This window comes from Physeter macrocephalus, chromosome 8 (genome assembly GCF_002837175.3).
Source record: "Physeter macrocephalus isolate SW-GA chromosome 8, ASM283717v5, whole genome shotgun sequence".
NCBI lineage: Eukaryota > Metazoa > Chordata > Mammalia > Artiodactyla > Physeteridae > Physeter > Physeter macrocephalus.
This window is the reverse complement of record NC_041221.1, coordinates 142,036,755-142,059,107: the sequence shown is the minus strand read 5'-3', so window position 1 is coordinate 142,059,107 and position 22,353 is coordinate 142,036,755. Positions and strand designations below refer to the sequence as shown.

At 42.8% G+C, this 22,353-nt stretch overlaps 1 protein-coding gene across 2 annotated transcripts in view; it reads left to right on the top strand.

Moving 5' to 3' along the window:
- The window catches only part of PPP2R2B (protein phosphatase 2 regulatory subunit Bbeta), a 454,249-nt gene that overhangs the window by 378,560 nt on the left and 53,336 nt on the right, over positions 1-22,353 (top strand). For both annotated transcript variants that reach the window (XM_024122154.2, XM_028493345.2), the window contains one exon: positions 11,090-11,267. In XM_024122154.2, coding sequence (XP_023977922.2) covers positions 11,090-11,267 — 178 coding nt within the window. The remainder of the gene's footprint in view (positions 1-11,089; positions 11,268-22,353) is intronic.

Sequence of the window (22,353 nt, the reverse complement as noted above, 5' to 3'; positions counted from 1 at the left end):
CAGGCTCCGGATGCGCAGGCTCAGCGGCCACGGCTCACGGGCCCAGCCGCTCCGCGGCATGTGGGATCCTCCCGGACCGGGGCACGAACCCGTGTCCCCTGCATCGGCAGGCAGACTCTCAACCACTGCGCCACCAGGGAAGCCCTGATGACTTTTTAGTGTAATAACTTCCAACTCTAAGATTCTTTAAGTTTATATCAAATTTATACTTATCTTCTTAGATCTGTATAAGCCACAGTAGTGAATGACAGAATATAGTGTGATACTCCTGAGATCTTGGTGATCCTTGATCATCAAAGATTCAGTGATATTTATCCTCATTGTTAATAGGAGAAAGCGTGTGGGCAGATTTCGGAAAAACTTACATCAATAGCAGTTTAAAAACAAAACTAAAACAATTTTTGTGATTAATCCTAACCAGACTTAAACCACTGCCTCTTCCCATCCCATCCCCTTCCCTACCTAAAAACGTTAATTGAAATTTTCCTCTACTGTGATATTTTAAGATGTCTCCTTTTTTCCTGTGGAATTACACAATGTGAAACATCAAGGGAAATAACAGGAAAGGCAGTGAACATGCCTTTCAGAATGCAGGGAAACACGCTTTGAGAAATAGCAATGTTGGCAGAAAATGGAAGTGTCTGGGAGAAAAAAACAAGATAAAACTGGCAGAATTACAGGCTGCTGCATGGGTTGGTAATTAGAGAGTGAGTTCATCTTCTGAGGGAAAGATATTTTTCCTCTCTTTTCTGAAAGGAGTCAAAGACACTGAGAGCATGAAATTGTTAGTCTGCCATAAAAACCATCTTTGATGCATTCGGTTTAAAAAATATGTATTAATTCCCCAGGTATTTTTTTTTTATGGGTTGTGTGTTATTCTTGTAGCTGGCAATAAGGGATAAGTCTTTGAGAGAGAGAGAGAGAGAGAGAGAGATGGATGGATGATCGATCTTTCCTATATTATATGTATATATAAAGACTTTTTAAACCAGAAGATCTTTATGGACTGAAACTTTTTGCTGCCTATTGTGGAAGTTAATACTGGGTTTCTTTTATCCACCTTTGATTTAGACTCTTTCCAGAAAAGTTTCCTTAAGAATTGGATTTTTCATTCTCAGAACTGTTGACATTTGGAGCCGGATAATTCTTTTTTTTTTTTTAACATCTTTATTGGAGTATAATTGCTTTACAATGGTGTGTTAGCTTCTGCTTGATAACCAAGTGAATCAGTTATACATAGACATATACCCCCACATCTCTGGGCCGGATAATTCTTTGCGGCTAGAGGCTGTCCTGTACATCGTAGGGCTTCTAGCATCATCCTTGGCCTCTACCTAATAGTACAGGCCCCATTGTGACAATCAAAAATATCTCCAGACATTGTCAAATGGCGGTTTGGCCCCCAGTGAAGAGCAGTGCTTATGGCTCTGCTTTTGGGGTTGAGGGAGCCGTCACTTCTTCAAAAAACAATGTACCTAACTCCCCAATCTAAATTAGAGCCCCTGTTTCATTTAATGAAAGAATATTTTTTCCTCTCTTGAAACAATACACATCTCTTTATAGCATCAGCGACAGTTTGTAACAATGTGTCTACCTCAAGTGATTAATGTCTTTCTTCCCTATTTAAGTGCTGCAACTAATCTGCTTTGTTCACCCTGTACTCATACTACCCAGAGCAGTGACTGGCACTTAATAGATGTTTGTCAAAGAATATATTCCTACGATATTTAAGACCCTGAAGCACAAAGCCTGATTTGGTCCAAAGGGGTTTTTCCTCTCAGGCTTATTTCAATCTATTTGACAAAGCCAGTAAAAGAAGAACTCAGGGACATATTGAGGCTGTTGAAGGGTGTGATCCAGGAAATCTAAAAATTATATTATTTGGATAGGATTCCCTGGGGGTTTGGCGGGGTGGTGTTGAGTGGCAGTTTCTTTCTGGAAACAACAGCTCTGATATGTCTCTGTAAACTGGAGCCAACCTCTCACTCCTGCTTTCTGAGCTCCATCCACCATTGATCCATGGAGGAAACAAGTTTTCTGACCAGGGTGAGGCTTAATGCTCCATTAATTCTCTGAGAGAAAATGCCCCAGGACCAGGAGAGGTGGGCCTATAGGGAAGATGAACCTCAATACAGACAGCAGAAGAGGCCTTTAAAGGCTTCTTTTCATGTTCTTAAAAAATGGAATTAAGATGCATATTTTTTAAAATGAAAAATGACTGGCATTCTTCCCACTGAAAATGGGAAGTAATTTAATTTGTGAGTGGTTTATTTTATTTGACAGTCTTTGTACATACTTGATTTGGTTTGTTACACTGAATTACCCTCTGATAATGGGTATTCAGAGTGCCAGACTGTGCCCCCCAGGTTGGTTTGATAATTGGATGAACGACCATATTGTACAAGGTTTTCATGACAATGTGGACAGAAGCTACTAGGAAAACTCCCAACCAGAAAAGCCTTCCAACTTTTTTCCCAACAAAGTTAATTGCTACCCAATGACCAGTCATTCCGCTGGCCACTTCTCCTGAGCATTGCTAAGTTCTATAATCATGACTGAAATCTCGAGGGTAGATGGAAGGGATGCCTAAACCCCACAGCCTATAGAAAAATTCAGAAAATCTTCCCTAGGCAGTCTCTCAGAATGGACCATTTTTTCGACAATTGAAAATGAATGTGAAGGATTCTAGTGATAACTACCATAGGGGCTCGAGCCAGGTGGTCAAGTTCAAAGGTACCTCCAAGTACCTGTATGACCTTGAGCAAGTTTCACCACTTCATTTGCTTCAGGATCCAAACCTGTGAAGTGGGAACAATATTAGTATCCACCTCTTAAGGTCATTGCGAAGATTCAATGACATGGTATACATACAGCATACATACAGCTTAGCACAATTTGGCAAAAGTAAGCTCCCCCAGAAATGTCTCTTTGGTAGATGGTATGTATCAGGCCATGTGCTAAATTTTCTCAACAAAGGTACAGAGAGCTGCTATCTCTAACATTGTGGAAGGGAGCCTTGAAATGGAGAAAGATGAAGTAACAAGCCCAGGGCCACATGGTTGGTAAATAGACCAGCCAGGATTCAAGCCCAGGTCTGTATGACTCTAAAAACTCTTTAACACCATGCAACTTCAAATTTTGTGCTTGTGTACCCAGTAGGAGAATTTTGAAAAGCCACATAGCTTCTTGAGCATTTTTAAGTAGACAGCTAATCACTTCCATCATAATGTTAAATACTTACAGAGGATGTGATTTCAGGAGTATTTTAAACATAGGCAGTTTAAAATAAAACTGTTACATCACCTTTTTAATGCATCCCATGGAATTTAAATACCATTGTAACTGGATACCCATCAATATCTATTAAAAGAATAATGAACAGGTTCTTTAAAAGTCAGAACTTCCTGTTGTTCCTTTTTCATCTTTAATTATGTATTTTTCACTGCACTTCCCCCAAATAAATGTTAAATGCTTTTTTGATCATTTCTACAATGAAAAATAGGTAGATTTTTTCCCCTCCCTATGACTATATGACTGTAAGAGTTAAAAATTCTCTTGTGGATTTAATTGTCTCTAAAATTATTAATAGAACACAATTGACCAAAACAACATAAAACATGCAATTCTGACAAATAATGATTAAACATAAGAAGTAAAATTTGATTAGAAATTCATATTATAATGAGCTGAGGGCGGGGCATTTATGGGGCTTTGATTAAAGGTGTCGTCTGATTGTCCCTCCCTGAAGTGTTTATACCTTGGATAGAGCCCCACAGTTAGATTCAGGATGGGGAAGGTTTGTTTCTTTTCCAAATGTGAGAAGGAGAGCCTAGGCTGTGGGTATGTCCTGACATGATTTGATTTTAAGAAGGAAATTATATTAAGTTAGAGATGGGGAAGTGGTTTCCTTTAAAACTGTTCCAGATAGCTCTTGGGAAGTCATTACATTCTCCTGTTTTGAAGACAGCTGCTCTGCACCGCTAAGCTGGGTTGCTTTGGAACAGGGATATTTATAGCAGGACCCACTGGCTCTCCCATCTTCAAGACGACTCACTCCCTCTTCCTTGGCAATGAAGTCTGGATGCTCTTTAGCTATTGGCTTTATCCCAAACCTACAGTAATTATCATTGGAGAGTCACAGAGGATATTTTTTGAAGGAAGCCCAGGAAAGGCAAGGTGGTAAACTTGAAGTCAGGCTGAAATCTGGAACTTTCTACCCTTTCCTCCATTGGAAATGGTCTTGAGACCATTTAGGGCCTCTAGATGGAATGGTATTATCACCCCAGATTCCCCACCAGGCCTTGAACCTGTGGTCCCAGAGCACCAGGGTCAGGGTTTCCCTGCACCAAGGGAAAGGTGGACAGCTCCTACCTGTTTCTTTTCTAGATCAAACAAACGTGGTTTCAGCTTCCCACAAGGGCTGGTTATGAACAAGAAGGGGTGCATAGGGGGTTGTGTAATCTCTGCCCCCACTAAGCTTTATAAGGCTACTCTGTGTGGTAACTGCCCAGCACGTAGTAAATGCTTAATAAATGTTTATGGAAGGTTTTACCTGGGGCCAGTGTGTGGTCATAACATTCCTATGTGAACTTCCTAACTGATGACATGGAACCCCCCAACACCATGGCCTGAATGTGTCTTGTCAGTCTCAATATAGAGTAATCTCAGTTACTGGGGAGGGCAGTGGGGAGCGTCTGTTGAATACTGACAAGGAGATAAGGGGCAAGCATGAAATTAAATTGATAGCAGTTTCTTCAAATTTCATGTTGATTGTACTTAATATTCCAAGAGTATTCACGCGTTTGTCTGCTGAACTCAATCAGATTTGACCCAGAGTTACAGCATAGCTGAAATCCATTCACATCCTTGTACTGATGGACACCTCTCTCCTTCCTTCTCCATGGCTCCATCTTCTTTCTTTTCTTGAGCTCCTGTCCGGCCGTCTCTTCTCTCTCAGACTCTTGCCTTGAATCCATCAACTTACAGGGTCACTGGACGTTGCCACGGTGAGCACAGCTGTTGTTTTTCCTCTGTAAAGAGCCCTCACCTCTAGCCTCTCTCCCTGCTGTGCATTTTCACAGGTGTCGTTTAAAGTGGGGGCCTCGGGGGCTTCCAGGATTCTGCTTCTCTTTCATCGTATGTCTGAAGGGGGCTTCGTGACCCGCCAACACCTGCTTAGGTGCCGCGGAAGACTGTGACACATCACCACTGTGGTCACCAAACAAGCCAAATGACAGCGGCATTCATTTTGTTAGTAAATGGGTTCTGAGAGGTGACAGATGCTCTTATATTTCCCAAGAGGAGAGGCGGGAAAGATAATGAGAAAGACTCGAAGGGAGGAAAACTGAAAGAGAGGTGGGGAGAGAGAGAAGGACGGGAGAGGGAAGGGAAAGAGAGCAAGGAGAGGGGGATTTCTTAACACGGAGGGGGATCAGTATTGGGCAGCTCCCTGCACCTCCCTGAGTCTTCCTCATCCGCACAGTTACACCTGTGATCCAGCCCTGACTACTTATCCCACATCTCCTACCACTTTCCTTCCCTGCTCACTCCTCTCCAGCCACAAAAGATCCTCACCGTTCCTCCTACCCTCTAAGCACGTTCCAACCTCAGGGCCTTTGCACTTGCTGTTTCCTCTGCCTGGAATGCTCTTCCCAGAAAGCCACATGGCTGGCGCCCTCCCTCCATTCAGCTCTCTGCTCAAGTGTCATCCCCTGAGGGAGGCCTTCCATCCTCACCCTACCTCACATAGCATGACGTCCATCCTCCACGCCCTCACCCAGCTCAGGTTTTCTTCATGTCTGATATAGAGGAGGGATTGATTCCATGTTTTGAGTGAATAACAAAATCGCTGACCACCCCCCACGCCCAGAAACACACAGAATCAAACACTTGCACGCATGCGCTTTGCTCCTTCCCCTCCAAGCTCTGCACACGCCGGTCCCTCTGACTGGAGCACAGCTTCCTCCCCTCCCCACCCCCAACTTCTGCCTGGTGGTTTCCCACAAACCCTTCACCTCCTGCTCGCCTACTAGTCCTCTCCTTTTTGAGGTCCCCCTTGAGCTCCCCAAGCAGACACGGGGCCCGTTTGGCTGACACTGTCCTGGGCAGTGCACCTGCACGGAGACATCCACGTGCGTACTTATCTCTCCCACACACCTGAGGGTGCTCCTCCAAGCCCAGAGGACAGAGCAGCCAAGGACTTAGACTCCGGAGTCGGGAGTGCCAGGCATGAGTATGAGCTGTGTGACTTTATACAGATTACTTAACCTTTCCGACCTCTGTTTCCTCATCTGTGCAGCAGAGATCATATTATCCACCAAGCTAAATGATAGGATACTGATAAGGATTCACTGATGAATTGCTTAACATTATGAGCAGTCAGCTGGGTCAGAGGATGGTGAGTGGAGGGTGTGCTATGTGAGGTGGGGTGGGCGTGGAGGGCCTCTCTCGGGGGGTGATCATTGAACAGAGCGCCCTGAGTGATGTGAGGGAAGGAGCCACGGGGTGCTCTGGGCTCCTCTCATCCACTAATACCCCAGCTGAGACACATCTCTGTAAGCCCCGTGGCAGGTTAGACTCTGAGGCTGCTCTCTTGGGCCCTGGGCCATTATTCGGCTGATACTCTAACACGATGCTTATTATCTTGCCAACCAGGCCAGGGTGCTCATCCTTCAGAATCAGGCTCCGGGTGATGAGCAGAAACTGAATCAAGGTCAGGGAGGAGTATGAGGCACCCGAGGGAAGGACGTGGATTCCAGCATCGCAGTCCAGAGCCACCTGTACCCTCCGAGGGCCAAGGGCTGACCCCCATTCTCATTCGCAAGCACAATGCAGCACCAGCCTTGTCTCAGGGATGAGTCTAGGCCCACGGCCCCTGCCAAGATAGCTCAGAAAAGAGGGTTTGAACTACCATTTAAAGGTCCTGGTTTGATCCTGGATTTTGTCTGGTTCTGTGGAGAATGACTCAGGCACCTGCTGTCGGGGGGCAGAGGAAGGGAGGCTCTGGGATGAGTGGCAGAAACCCAGGCTGTGTTGGCAACCCCAACTGGGTGACCATAGACATGGCATGTCACCTCTCGGGCTCCTGATTTCCTCATCTGCAGAATTTAGGAACTATCGGGGCCAGTTGGTCTCAGAATTTCCTTAACCACAGAAATAGTTATTTAAGCAAGATATTGATTGAGAATCCAAACATATTACCAGGAATGATGAAGAGGGTAAGGCCTAGACACCATGGCCTCCCAGTCTGCCCCCCACAACACACACTTAACACACACGACAGCCTTGAAAGAAGCTTTCATGGCCCTTCCAAGGTTCAGTGTTCCGTGATTCAATGTCACATCCATATGGCACAGTCCTTTCAAACTGTTAGGCTGAACCACATGAAATTACTGAGCTTTGACAATTTTTGACTTGCAGAAATGGCATTCTCATATTTCAACCTAAGAGTTTCATTTGTAACAGTGATTACGTGTGCTCACACAGGAACCAAATTGTCCCAGTTGAGCCCCTCATCTTCCTCTCTGTGTGACTTCGGACAGGATACTTCACCTTTCCTGTAAAATGGCAAACAAGGAGTCTTCCTTGTGAGGCCGGCTACTGAGAGGGCTGAAGGGCAGGGGTGCTGTAATGCAGTGACTGCTACTACAGGAAGCCCTCCATGATCTTACAGGGAAAGCCCAAATGGTTGCCTGTGGGCCGAACTCAAGGACCTGTGTCCCACTCTTCTCCCTGCCTGGCCCCAAGAGGAGTAGTAGAAAACACGGTCCCAACAGGGTTTCTTAACTGGTCATCCTGTCCAGCTTGAACTGCCTTACCTCCCTCTTCCTTCTTGTGAGGGGTGTCACTGGGCAGTGGATAGCCTTGACCTGGGCATGGGAATGGTGTTGGAATATCATGAGTGACGTTCATCCCCTGCCTTATCTGGGCAAAGCATTAGCGCTCCTTCCCCAGATACCTACCCGGAGCTTCCCCATTAAGTGCCACATCATGCAATATGTCAGCCTGAATTAGCAGGCAGGCCCATCACATTAAACTGAAGCTCTGGGCTGGCAGTTACCACTTGGTAATGCCTCTTTATCCTGGCTGTCAGGCTCCCTTCCCTGCCACCAGAGCCACGGGAAGCCTCTGCGGACAGTGCATGGTAATGAAGGAGGCCCAGGGAAGAGTTGAGGAGAAGGCACAGGAAGTCCTCACAGATTCTATTTCTTCCACAGCTCTGGGGATCCTGCTTTGAGCTCTACTACCCTGCGGGGCTGGGCAGAGCTCAAAAGCTCCAGGTGGGGAGTTCCTTTTTGCCAAACCGCGAGAGCAGGCACGTGTCTCTGAAAGCACACGGAATAGACGCCCTATTCAAATATCATGAACACCTATAGCACCAAACTGAGATTTCTAGAGGCAGCTTAACCACAGAATTCTATGACTACCACTCCCATTATTACTACCAATAATCCTATTGATTCCATAAATTCTATGGGCCCTGTACTCGTATCCCTTACAGAACATTTATCACGTCTTACCATGTATGCTGTTTGAGTGTGGTGTGATACAGTGGAAAAAGCACTAGATTTGCAGTCAGATAGACTCTGGGATCAAATTCTGGCTATGCGTCCTATACCTGGGCTACTCTGGGCCAATGACGTAGCTTCTCTGAGCCTGAGTTTTCTCTTTGTAATAGTACTTTGTACTACTAGTATCTGTTTCACAGAGTTGTTGAAACAATTACCTGAGATGGTGTATGAAGAATGTTTGACGCAGAGTCAATGCCCAATAAATGTTTGCAGGAGAGTTCCTAAGGGCAGAGGTACTTTTCTTATCCATTACAAAGCCTTAACTCAGACATACCCTCATTTGGCATTCGATAGTATATCACCTTCCTTTTCAAAGTTCTGCTTCATTCATCCTCTAACTTGTTTTCCACTCTACATCAGAAATGATCTCATCAAAACTTTGAACCTGATCATATCAAAATCATTGGAAATCTTTTGATTTCTTCCCATTTCTCTTAGGATGATGGCAAAAATCTTTCTTGGGGCCTGCCTCTTACCTCCCCTGTCACTTCATCTCCCACCATGGTGCTCATCACTCTCTGTCTCAACTGCATTGACCCATCGATCTTTCATTCTTGCCTTACCCTCACCACGGGACCTTTGCACACGCTCTTTCTGCTGAACGGAGCATTCTTCCTTCCCCTCCTGGCCTGGTAAACCCCTTCTCATACTTTAAGCAACCAATTCATACTTCCTCAGCAAAACTTCTCCAGACCTCCCTGACCGGGTTAAATCCTTCTTAAAGCTATTTCCTCTCCTTTTGTGCTTACTACAAATAAAATGTACTTACTACATTTTATTATGAGATGATTTTGTACCTACCTCTACCAACTGGACCAGCCATATGAAGGCAGGACCTGTGTCTGGTTTTGCTCACCAGTTGATCCCCCCAGGACCTTGTACAGAGCTCAAGCAAATGTTGCTGAAAGGGTGAGTGGGAGGGTGAACTGAAGGGCAAATCATCTCAACAGATCCCAACCTTCTTGATAAGCAGGGCACAGTGAGTATTTCAGATAGTATAACCAGAGCCCAGAAGGGGTAGGATAATTGCCCGAGGTCACACAACCTGTCAGTGAGGGGCGAATCTGTGGTCAGAACCCAGGGCTCCTAGTTCTTGCCATCCCTGGGCTTACACTATAGAACCATTATCCAGAACAGGGTGGAGGGCTCTCAAAGACTTTCCCTCCCATCCCACTGCTGGTTTTCAGAGGACCCCTGGCTCTTCCTACATCCGCATCTCAAGCTCCTCTGGTTTCCAGGATATCCACTGCCACATTTGCTTAGAATTCTCTGATTCCTCTGAATTGTTCATATAACTTAAAAACTACCTCAAAATCCTTCAAAACTGAGCTGGGAGAATTCTGTTTTGTAAAAGGTTATATTGTTGAGGTGACTGCACTCCACAAAATTTAACCTTTGTTTCCGCCTTCTTCCCCTCACCCACTGGGTTGACAGAAATCCAGAATTTGAAGTCTTGATTGACCACCTGGTATCAAATCAGGGCTCAGTTGCAAGAGATGACTTCCCTGAAAAGAAAATAGCTTTTGGTGCTTTTATTTTCTCATTTCTGTTAAAGGGCCAGGTCCGTGTTTTGTGTTTGTTGCATTGTGTTTTAGTCTGTCGCCTCTGAGGCGTTAGTTTTCCCACTACTTTCTCAGGAGCCAGTTCATCCAGGTGTAGGCAGAAGTGCCCTTGAATTCAAAGAGGGAATCAGAACAGCGGTGGGTCTTTGTTCCTATTTGCCAGGAAGAGCTTCTTGTGTGCAAAACTATATTTAACTGCCTGATTCTCTGACCCATGGGGAAGGTAACATTTACTCACATATTCTTACTCACTCACTTAACAAATATTTACTGATTATCTTTCATATACCAGTAAGATGACCAGATAATTTATTGTCCAAATGAGGACAGTTTTGATGTGAAAGTAGACACTGCCTTGTTGGTACTCCAAGACAACGGGTTAAACCAAGGATGTCAATGGGTGCCCTATATATTAATGGCTGAATTTGGGATACTAGAAATTTGGGTGATTATATGCTTTCCCAAAATTCCCTTAAGGATTGAGGATAAAGCCAGGATGGGGTCTAGACCTCCAAAGCCATGAAGGATAAATTTTATTCTCAGTTGAACTAGACGTTTCTAAAATTTTCCTACAGCTTCCTTTCAGAAATAGATTTCATGGTTAAAAAACAAACAATCTGGAACAACAGCTCTGGAAGCTAATGACCCCACAGTGGATTCTAAGTTCCCCTGAGATGAGGCCACTTTGAGGGCCACTTGAAAAAAAATCTTAGAATCTATAAAGGATGAAATTGCCCATTAGGGCTAAGGGATGGTGACATTTTTGAGGAAGGAATAAAACTAAAAGGAACCAAAGGAAATAGGAACAACATGTAATTTATCAATCTCCTTTTCTAGCTCAGAGCACCTTTGATGTAGTCATGACTTTGTATATGATAATAAAGGACATAAGCATGCACACTGTTTTCCTAGTAAAGAGCTTTGGTTCTGAAGTGATTTGTTTCTCTTGCATTCCAGGTGCCTGTCCTGAGACCCATGGACCTGATGGTGGAGGCCACCCCGCGAAGAGTATTTGCCAACGCACACACATATCACATCAACTCCATATCAGTCAACAGCGACTATGAAACCTACATGTCAGCTGATGACCTGAGGATTAACCTGTGGAACTTTGAAATAACCAATCAAAGTTTTAGTATCCTTTCTTTGGGGCCAATAACCAGTTGGCTTGAATCAAGAGTATTCAGGTATGAGCAAGCTTGGGGGAAAGTGGAATAGAAAGGGGCAATCACAATTGAAGACCTAGAACTTGTGGAGAACTGTTCCCTTTTAAATTGCATTGGCATCTGTGATACTCGTTCATCCAAACAAAGTTAGGGAAGTACTGAATTACAAGTAGTGGACCAGGACTACCTCTGAATTAGAACTCTGAGTCAATTCCTTCATGCAGAGGCATTTATGTGTCATGAATTACAACTGGATTTGACTTTATCAACTATAAGACCAGACCTTAGAGTTCAGTGTAGGGTTCCTTCCTCTTGTTAATGGATTCACAAATGGCCTATATGGACATTATGGACCACAGGTACACAGGAGATGGTTTTCATTGTATTGTAATAATGAAAATAATAATGGCAGCCATTTATTGAATTCCAAGCACTGAACTAGGAATATAATGCATAGAATCTCATTTTGAAAAATGCATATATCATTATTGTCCAGCTTGATGAATTTTCACAGGCAGAGCACTCCTGTGTAAGTAGCCTCCAGATCAGAAAACGAGACTTTATTAGCAACGCTCATGTCCCCATCACACTTCTTCAGTCTCTACCTGCCAAGAGTATATTTGATATAACAACCCCATATTGACATTATGGGGTTGTATTATTATCTTCTGTTCAGCTAAAATTTAGAGAAGTCAAGACAATTGCTGAATGAGTATCTGACCCAGTATTCTCACCCTACTATATTGACCCTCTATTTAATATTAAAAATCAGTCATTTATTCAGCACCTGTCACGTGGTCCATCCCATCACAAACCTGACTCTTCACTTGAATTCCCAACCTCAGTTAATGGTTTCACCATCCAGGTAGCTAAGCAACTGACCTAAGAGTCAATATTGATCTTTTTTCCCACTCACCAGCCTCCCCACCCCACAACCCAGCATCTGTGAGCCCTGCCATTGCTTCGTCTAAAATATATCTCAAATCAACTCATCTTTCTCCATCTCCATTCTACCGACCCGCACTAGTACAGGCCATTGTTGTCTTACCTGTGTGACTGCAATAATCTACTGTCTAGTCTCCATTCTCTCTTCTCTCTTACACAATACATGTTCCACATAACAGAGTACACCTTTCAACATGTAATTCAGATATCATTCCTCCCCAGATTAAAACACGCTGGTAGCTTCCTATTGAACTTAGAATAAGAGCCAAGTTCTTAACTCTGGACTGCAAGATTTCACATGATAGTGGCCCTGCATCCCTCTTTGATACCCTATCATACCAGTCTGCCCTGATTCACTCTGCTTCAGCCAACTATCCTCTTTTCTGTTCCTGGATAAACCTTGTTCTTACTTCCATTCTCTGCATGTGCTGTTCCCTCTTTCTGGAATACTCTGCCCCCAGAGTCCACATGGCTAACTATGTGTCATCATATAGACTTCAGTCTCCTGTCACCTCCTCAGAGGCACTTCCTCCCACTAACTCCCAAGTAACCCCCAATAAACCTCTATCCCCGTTAACTTCATAACATGTATCACTATTTGAAATTCGTTTTTTATTTGTGTATTTTGGGTTTCCCCATATTTGAATGTGAATTTTATGACAGAAGGAACTTGGTATGATCCATTCCTGTATCCCAGTACCTAGAATATTCTGACATACAGAAAGTACCATTTTGATTGGACATGTCAAGTTTGAAATAGTGGTAGGTCACCAAAGTGGAGATATCCAGTGGATAATTAATCATGAAATAGAAGCTGGCAATTTCACCTTAAGTGTATATTAGTTACAGTAAAGCTCTGAATGTTCTGATATAAAATAGACTCCATAATGGCTCAAAAATATAAAAGATTATTTCTCTTGTAAAGTCCAGTATTGATGATCTCCATCAGCAGGCAGCCTCCTCCAATCAGTGACTCAGAGATTCAGGTTCTTTCCATCTTATGGTTCCCCATTGTCACCATGCTTATCTGCATCTGTATAGCAAAAGAGGAAGATTGTGTAGGACCACACATGGGAGACTCCTATGAGTCAGGTTCTAAAGTAGTGTGCATTCCATTGGCTAGAACTCAGTCACATGATCACATCTAACTGCAAGGCAGGCTGGGAAATGTAGTATAGCTGCTGTGAATGAGTAAAAAGACCTGGTTTAGGTACACAGTCACCTGACTTTCACCACAGAAGAGTGCTCAAGGCTTTTCAGAGTTCCCCAAGGCTTTTCAGAGAATGCAGCTGTAAGCCAGTCGTGCAGTCGTGGTGATTATGGAGACTGAGAACTGACCATTAAGACCGTGACTGGCATCTTTTGTTGATCACAGAGCAGACACGACATACTGTCTGAGCCTAGGAGAATCTGCCTACAGATTTTGCCTGGAAGTGCAGCTGCTAACAGAACGAGTGTGGGTGGTGGTTCCCTTTCTCCCTTGACATCTATTCCAAGAGCCAGAAATCTGCTCAGGCTCAGCTGAGCTTCTGCTGTCCCCAGTCTAGGTGACATGCTTTCCAAATTTTGCCTCTAGGCCTTCAAGAGGGAGGGAAGTTTCGTTAGGCATTTTAGAAGACAGATGCCTTGGGGAGAATGCAAAAGGGACATATTAATAGCACAATTGAGGTTATATTCTGCAGATGTGTGACAGCCTGCCAGATGCTGGCATACAAATGAGACCGTGCCATTCACCCTTAAAGCAGCCATATGTAAAATAATCATTGTCATCATGAGAATGATGATAACTGATATCTATACAGTTATTTTCAACCAGACCGCCCTAAGCACTGAGCAGACTGTACATACTGACACCTTTTGCTTATCGTCTCTGAAGTGCAGCCACCTCTGGGGTGGGAAGTGGCCATCTTTCAAAATAGCCTCGGAAAAACACCAGACAGGCCTCGATAAATCATATGTTGTTTAGCACTATTTCTATAATGGCTCTTATCCACTAAGGAGGCAGAATAAACATGGTTCAATATAGAAAAGTGTGGGGTTCCCAAAGTATGGTATGAGCATCCCTGAGGTTGGAGGCAAGGTTCTTCTAAATACTACATGGATGTTTTTGTTTTCATAATTATGTATTTGTGATAATGAATATTATAAAATACAACTATCGTATCAATCCTTTCTGTATCCATTTAAATTACAAAGTGCATATATGTAAAGAAAAGTATTAGTAAATATTAAGGCAAGTGGCCTTGCAATATGGTTTTTTGTTTTTTGGTTTTTTTTTTCAGTATGCGGGCCTCTCACTGCTGTGGCCTCTCCCGTTGCGGAGCACAGGCTCTGGACGCGCAGGCTCAGCGGCCACGGCTCACGGGCCCAGCCGCTCCGCGGCATGTGGGATCTTCCCGGACCGGGGCACGAACCCGTTTCCCCTGCATCGGCAGGCGGACTCTCAACCACTGCGCCACCAGGGAAGCCCATCATTATGGTTTTTTAAAAAGTCATAACTTCTAGTGACTAGCATTTGGTGTGACATTGGCATTATGGTTGAGAACAGATTCTTTGGAGTCCAACAAGCTTAAAATTCTCACCCAGCTCTACTACTTGCTGGCTGTGTAAGCTTTAACATGTCTTTTAACTTAGCCAAGCCTCTACTTCATGATTTGTAGAGAGGAGCTCTGAAAAAGAGGATTATTAGAATTTTTTTAAAAGGTGTCTATACACACACACACACACACACACACACATATACACATATATATGTGTGTAGATATGTGCATATGTATATACATATATATACATATACATATATGCTTAGGGCAGTACCTTGCTAAGTAAATGATCAGTAAACGGACCACCACGAAAGGAAACTAGAAAAGCTGAGTGTTAGAAGGGTGGATTCTCTTCTGCTGAATTCATTATCTGGGTCATCTTCTCAATTCTAGACACCTCCTTTGGTTCTGCAGTTTGATGTTCTTTGCAAGATGTTACTCATTATACCCTAGTTACCAGGTATCCACAGGGTCTCTGAGGTCCAGCCCTTGTATTTAGCACCGTATCAGAGGGAAGCATTTCTAGCCTTATGGCACCTGGTCTTGAATCCTCTTCCTTCCATCTGTAGCCAGTCTGTCCCTGTTTTGTGTAACAGGTTCTGACTTAAAGTGGTCAAACTTTGGCCTTAATGGGTTAACTACATCAGGACAATAATGAATCATTTCTAGATTAGTGATTTTCTAGGGCGAGAGGCAGCCCTAACTTTTCAATAAAAGAAAATTGCTATAAAAGGATGTTTCTTAATTATGAAAACTATGGTATACCCAGGATCCTTTGAACTCTGTTCTCAGAACTAAGAATGAGTTGACCTGGGCTCCTACCTAGTCCACTATGAGACCTATTAAATAAACCCACATCGAGTAAAAAGTAAATATGCAGTCCTCAATAACTATGTACTGAGCACCTAGTTTGTGCCAGGCACTGCGATAAGCCATGGGGATGTAAGAGTGAAAAGAAACAAATTTTCTGCTTTCAGAATGACATTCACCAAATAATCACACTAATGATTGTATTATTACAAACGGAAATAAGTCCTGTGAAGAAAGGGAATATGGTTTTGTGAATGCATTTTTAAGAACCTGATGTAGACTAGGGAATAAAAGAAGGCTTTCCTGAGGACTGATTGTTGAGATTTGTAAGAGGAAGAGTATGAGCTAACTTGGCAAAGAAGTGCGAAAAGATCAGTCCACCATGTACAAAGGTCCTGTGGCAGGAGGGAGCGTGGTATGTTGGAGGAACTCAGGAAGGCCCGAGGGTGAAGTAAAGCATGGTGTGAGCAAGCTAGAAAGGTGAGCACAAGACACACCTTGCATATATCCAGTCTCTAGGCATGAGACAGATGCTTTCTCTGGGAGAAAACAACTGGATTCCAGGGGTACTTGATCTCTGACTTGGTCTTTATCAGCCCTCTGAATCAGCTTCGCTTGTCAACTGAGCTGAGGCCCTTTTGGATTTGATTCCCTCTCAGGGGACCAAAACCACAGCTCTTGGCTTCTAGCTCTGTCAATCCTTAGTACTATGGACAGCAGTCTTCCTTTTAATCCAATAGGATTCTGCCGGGCAAGCTTTGAGGGACGCTGTGGGGCTCGTACAAATTTCTCTCCCTTGTAGCTGCTGTGGCTTTCATCCACAACTGTACATATCAGTTGTACATATCAATCTTAGTCTGGCATTTAGTGTAATAGGAGAACATTCCTTCCAATGACACGTCCAGCACATTGGCCTGTGTGTGCCAGAGCAGCCCCCTCCTTGCCATATTAAATGCAGCCTTTGGTGGGTTGTCTTAGGCCTGTTGCCTTGCTTGTGTGGTTGCTGACCCTCTGTATCTGACACCAGACCTAGGGCTTTTGGGGCCTGGGGATTTCTCCTCACACAGAGCAAGCCCTTTGAGCCTCATGTTATCAGGGAAAGGGGCAAGAATGCAATTCTGCAGACTTCTTTTGGACTTCTTGAACGTCCTTGGGGAGGTATCACTAAGTAGTTGGGAAGGCAGACTCTGGAGTCAGATTCACTGGATTTGAACCCAGCTCCATCTTCTAAAATCTGTGTGACCTTGACAAGTTGCTTAACATTTCTCTGGCCCTCAATTTCCTCATCAGTTAATGGGGATAATAATACCACCTATCTTAGGAGGTTGTTGTGAGGTTTAAATGAGGTTGTCTTGTAAAGTATTTAGCCAAGTGCCTGCACAAAGAGAAGGCTCTATAAATAGTAGTTTTTATTATTTGGGGCATATCCCCAGCCCCCTGTTCTTCTTACCTTGTTGCTTGGATCCCATTCTCTCCTAAGAAAACCACAGGCTAAATGAGCCATACTATACAGGCCTGGCATCTTGGCCTATTGACCTGCTGTGAGTTTTCTGCATCTTAAAAAAAAAAACCTTCCCTAAAGAAGGCTGCTAAGTCATAAGAATGAAGTAAAGTAAAACCCAGAAACATTTTTTAATTTAATTTTTTAAATTAATTTTTATTGGAGTATAGTTGATTTACAATGTTGCGTTAGTTTCTGCTGTACAACAAAGTGCATCAGTTATACATATACATATATCCACTCTTTTTTAGATTCCCATATAGGTCATTACAGAGTACTGAGTAGAGTTCCCTGTAGATAACTAATAAGAACCCATAAACATTTATTGAGCACTTACTTTGTGCACTGGAGATGCCAAGATGAATAAAACTCCATCCCTGATATCATGGTCCATGTAATCTGGAGGGAGGGTGAGTTCAACCAGAGAAGCAAAACCAGTAGGAGAGGGGGTGTGTGTGTGTGTGTGTGTGTGTGTGTGTGTGTGTGTGTGTGTGTGTGTGTGTGTAGAGAGAGAGTGAGAGAGAGAAAGAGAGAGAGAGACAGATTGACATATTACCATGAATTAGCCTTGTAATTGTGTGACTGGCCAAGCAAATCCAAAGTCTGTAAGGCCAGCAGTCAGGCACAGAAAAATCATAAGCAAGCTAGAACACCACAGGCATAAGCATCACAGGCCACATCCACACATGGCCATCAAGAAGGAAGATTTAGAGAGAAGGGAGAGAAACTGTAGTCTCAGCATCCATTTGGAGTCTCTTCCTCAACGAAGACCTAAGCCTTTGTTTAAATGCCTTCCAACTGATGAGTTCAGGCCCACCCAGGATAATCTCCCTTATGATTAAATTAAAGCAACTGGTTAGGGCCTTTAACCATGTCTGCACAATCCCTCACAGCAACACCTAGATTACTGTTTGACTGAATAACTGGGAAAACTTGTGCATATGTGCAAAGTGGCTGCTTTCTCTCTTTTGTCCTTCAACTCACCTGAGAGACTAAACCTTGTTAGCCTGCTACAACCAGAAACATTTTAGAAATGTTTAGCCTAACCAAGTAAACCTATCACAAAGCTACCAAAGTGAGTCTGTGGACAGAGGGAGACAGACATGTAACCATACTGAGGAAGATGAGACTAACAGTTTTGGGGAGCCTTTATTAAGTAGCAGGTATATTACATCATCTCCTGTAGTTTTCTTCCTCTCTTTGTTGATAAATTAACAAGTTCAAAGGCATTTGAGATTAGGTAACTGGTCACAGAATTGAGAATTAAAATCTAGATCTGTCTCACGCTATACTCCAGTAAAATGTACTCTATCACACTATCTTAAATTACTCAAATAATAATAATACACGTTAAGTGTATTCATAGAGGTGCGTTCAAGGTGCTGTGGATACACAGGTAGAAAGAATCATGAAAGAAGGGCTAGAACACTTCATACAGAAAGTAACACTTGGGTTGGCCTTTGAATGAAGTATTGAATATCTTCTAATGGAGAAATGTCAAGCTCTGTGTCACATGAATAGGAAAGAGGCTGTGGTTATGGGACTTTCACATACTCCCCCTACCCGCAGTCATAAAGGACATCTTATCCCAGTGTCTTTTGAGCTCAACACATACGTAAAAGCAGTACCTAATAGGGCATCACGTGTCTCTTTGTCAGTCCTCTCATACTGAGTCTAGCGATTGGCAAAACCCTCCATGAATATTTGCACATTGGCTTTTTTTTAAGCTCTTAAGAGAGGAATATCCCTTGGAGTCCTCTTTGGAAATATCCAGCGTGTTATCATCAAGCAACATGTCCACTCAGCTGACAAGATCTGGATGCTTTGTAATCACTACTTTATATCCAAAGATTAAATTGAGACTTTGGAAATGAAATAAAGACTTCAAAGAAACTCATGTGCCCTAAAACGGACTCCAACTCTAATATGCTCAGTTTTCAAGGCCATGATAAGGCTATTCTCCATCTTCAGTATTGGCAGACTTTAAGTGCTATCTGAAAAGCTTCAACTGCTTTTGCACATGGGTATCTTACCCAGGTAAACTTAGATTCCACTCTCCAGCTCGGCCTGCAGAGAGGCCTCCTGCTGGACTCTGCTGTCATTGGTTGGTTTAGATAAAAATAAAGGGGAAAAAAAAAAACCTTGTCAGTATCAGCAAAATTAGCAGTGATAAAGACAGAAGCATATGAGGACACCTTCAAAAGCCCACAAACCTAATGCATATAAAAGCTGTCTTTGGAAAAATGCATGTTTTCTTTGAAAGTTGGGGTTATTCAGTCCACTGTAAAGCCCTTTAATAAATAGGTTTTTCTTTATTATCTTATTTGATCATCAAAATTTCTCAGAGACTGACAGAATTAACAGAATGATACCCATCCAAAGGCAAAGAAACTGAAACCCAGAGAGATAAAGTGACTTTCCCATGTTCTCCAAGCAAAATAGAGTTGGAATCAAAACTGAATCCCAATCTTTTGACCCCATTTTGTTACAATTACAGTATTTATCACAGTATTGTCTTCAGTTTTACCCAGAGATGAGGTTCCTGGTCTCTCAACTCTCTCAGAAATGGTTCTAAGCCAAGGAAACTACTTTTTTTTAACTGTTTGTTTCTTGGTTTAATAATATGTATTCATTATAGAGACTAAAAAATGACCTGTAATCTCACCACCTAATTTTGTGTATATACAACGAATTTACATCACAATTTTAACTTAATGCTAGCTAACTCAACAATAAGGGCTCAGAAAAATAAGTTAATAAGGAAATAAAGGGGAAAATTTTTTAAATGCTTGATTTATCCAGGAAGCTTTCTTCTGTTCAGTCTAGGGACACACACACACACACACACACACACACACACACACACACACACGTGTGCACATACACACCCCACCCACTCATACATATACACTTTCTTTCTCACTTCCCTGCTTTATTTGTCTGTTTAGCAGTTATTACTACCTAATATACTGTATATTCTATTTATTTATCTTGTTTTGTGACCATGTCCCCTACTAGAGTATAGGCTCCACAGATCAGGGGGATTTTTGGTCTGCTTTGGTTACTGCTGTATCTCCTGTACCTAGAAAAACCCTGGCAGATTCTTTGTGAATGTTTATGAAATACATGAAGGAACAGATGAATGAATGGACCCAAGCTAGGGTTACTGAAGGATAACTTGATGCCAGCCTTAGAATCTAATCCCCCTGTAAGATATAACTATGTTTTCTTCCATTCTGTTCTCTCTCTCTCTCATTTTCTTCACATGGCTATGATCAGACTGTATATATTTTGTATCTAACTTACCTCACCTAAAATTGTACATGTATATAACAAGCATAGAAAATATCTTGTCTTATTCAATCTTAAAATACTACAACTTCATTAAAAGAAAATGTGGAAATGAAAACTCATAATTGAAAAGAAAAATAGTCATAGACCCACCCCACTGGAATTATCACTAACATTTGGTACTTTTGCCTTTTAGGTCATCAGTTTCAGAGTGTAAGTTTTAAATGACAGTATGATCACACTAAAGATAGAATTTTTCATACAAGTTTTTTAACAGACTTGGCATTTCATTGCATAAACAATTAAATGAGATCGATCAGAATTTACTTAATCGTTTCCCTATTTCTGTATATTTAGGCTGTTGTCAATTTTTTTCTTTTATAATATTGCAATAGACATTTTTTTATAAAAATCTTTTCCAAATTTGGGTTTAAGGAAATTACTTTTGAATGGTCCCTATGCTACCCTTTAGCATCCTGCCGTAATCCCCTTCATTCCCTCACCCCACTGCTGATGCAATTTATGGCTCTGGCTTCTTATTTGTTTGAAGCTCATCCCTTTAGGGGTGACCTCCCAGTGTCTTCAATTATTATTTTAAATGATGCCTTAGGCCATTGCCTGGCACAGCAGTGCCCTCACCTTCCCGCCTTCGGCCTTCCAAGCATGGAGCTCAGCTGCCAAACTGGCTGTGCCCCCTCCCGTCTTCAGCACTGCTTCCAGAGTCCCAGCAGAGAGGCAGATTAACCCCTTTTGTTAGCAGAGGTAATTTGCCTGGGCTCCGCATTAATAAGGAATGCCGTAAGCGGTTGGGGTCAGGATGAACAGATCTGTCAAGCCCCAGGGTTAATTTAATAGCAATCTGTTGGCTTTCTGCCTTGTATATTAGCCATGAATCCAGTGCTCTGTTTTGCTTTTGCCGTTTAGTTCTTTGGGACAACAGGGAAATAATTTGGATAGAGAGCTCTAAAAGATAGGAGAGAGAAAATTGACTGTCAACATGCATCATTCCATTTCCAAGATAATACAGGGAGCCCCGCACTGCTCCTCTCCTTTCTCCTTCGCTCCCATCATGAAGGGCACAGCCACAGCGTGTATCTCCCTTTACAACAGTGTAACGGAAAAGGCTGGGTTTCTAGGTGATGCAGATGTGGAATATGCTCTCTTGTCATCCCCATAAGCCATTGAATTTTTGGAAACTAGACTCCTTCTCCCAAATGTTTTTAGAACTCAGAAAATCCTCCGCAGTTAACATTCAAGAAACCCCTTCTCACGTTTCTGTCTCAACTTACGGTTCCTGAATTTTTGGAAACTAGACTCCTTCTCCCAAATGTTTTTAGAACTCAGAAAATCCTCCGCAGTTAACAATTCAAGAAACCCCTTCTCACGTTTCTGTCTCAACTTACGGTTCCAAAAAAAAAAAAAAAAAATTCATCACTTCAGAGAACACAAAAATCCTAGGTCCGATGCTATGTCCAAATTCTGGTTCTGAAAAATGTAGCCCCCAGAGTGGTCGGTGAATTGAGAGAGCACAGGTTCAAAGCAGAATCCCTGTTGGATTAGCCAGGGGAGTTTCAAGAGAGCCAGAATTACATCACTCGGAAAGTCTGGCTCTGTGAGGGCCATTCATCAGGGGAGGAGAGTGGAGTGTGGTCAAGAGCCCCGGCTCTAGAGTTGGACAAACTTGGGTTCAAATCCCAGCTCCACCCTCTATGGTCATATGACCTTGAGTAACTTAACATCAGTAACTATTTCCTCTGCCAGAAAATAGGCCTATTAATAATATTAACATCAAAAGGGTAAGATGAAGGTCAAATGAGACAATGCATGGCACGTGATAAACATTAACTACTGCTTATTATTATCTTCCTTGTTGTCCTTATCATCACAGTTACTAAAAAGAGGATTGGGGGGCTTCCCTGGTGGCGCAGTGGTTGAGAGTCCGCCTGCCGATGCAGGGGACACGGG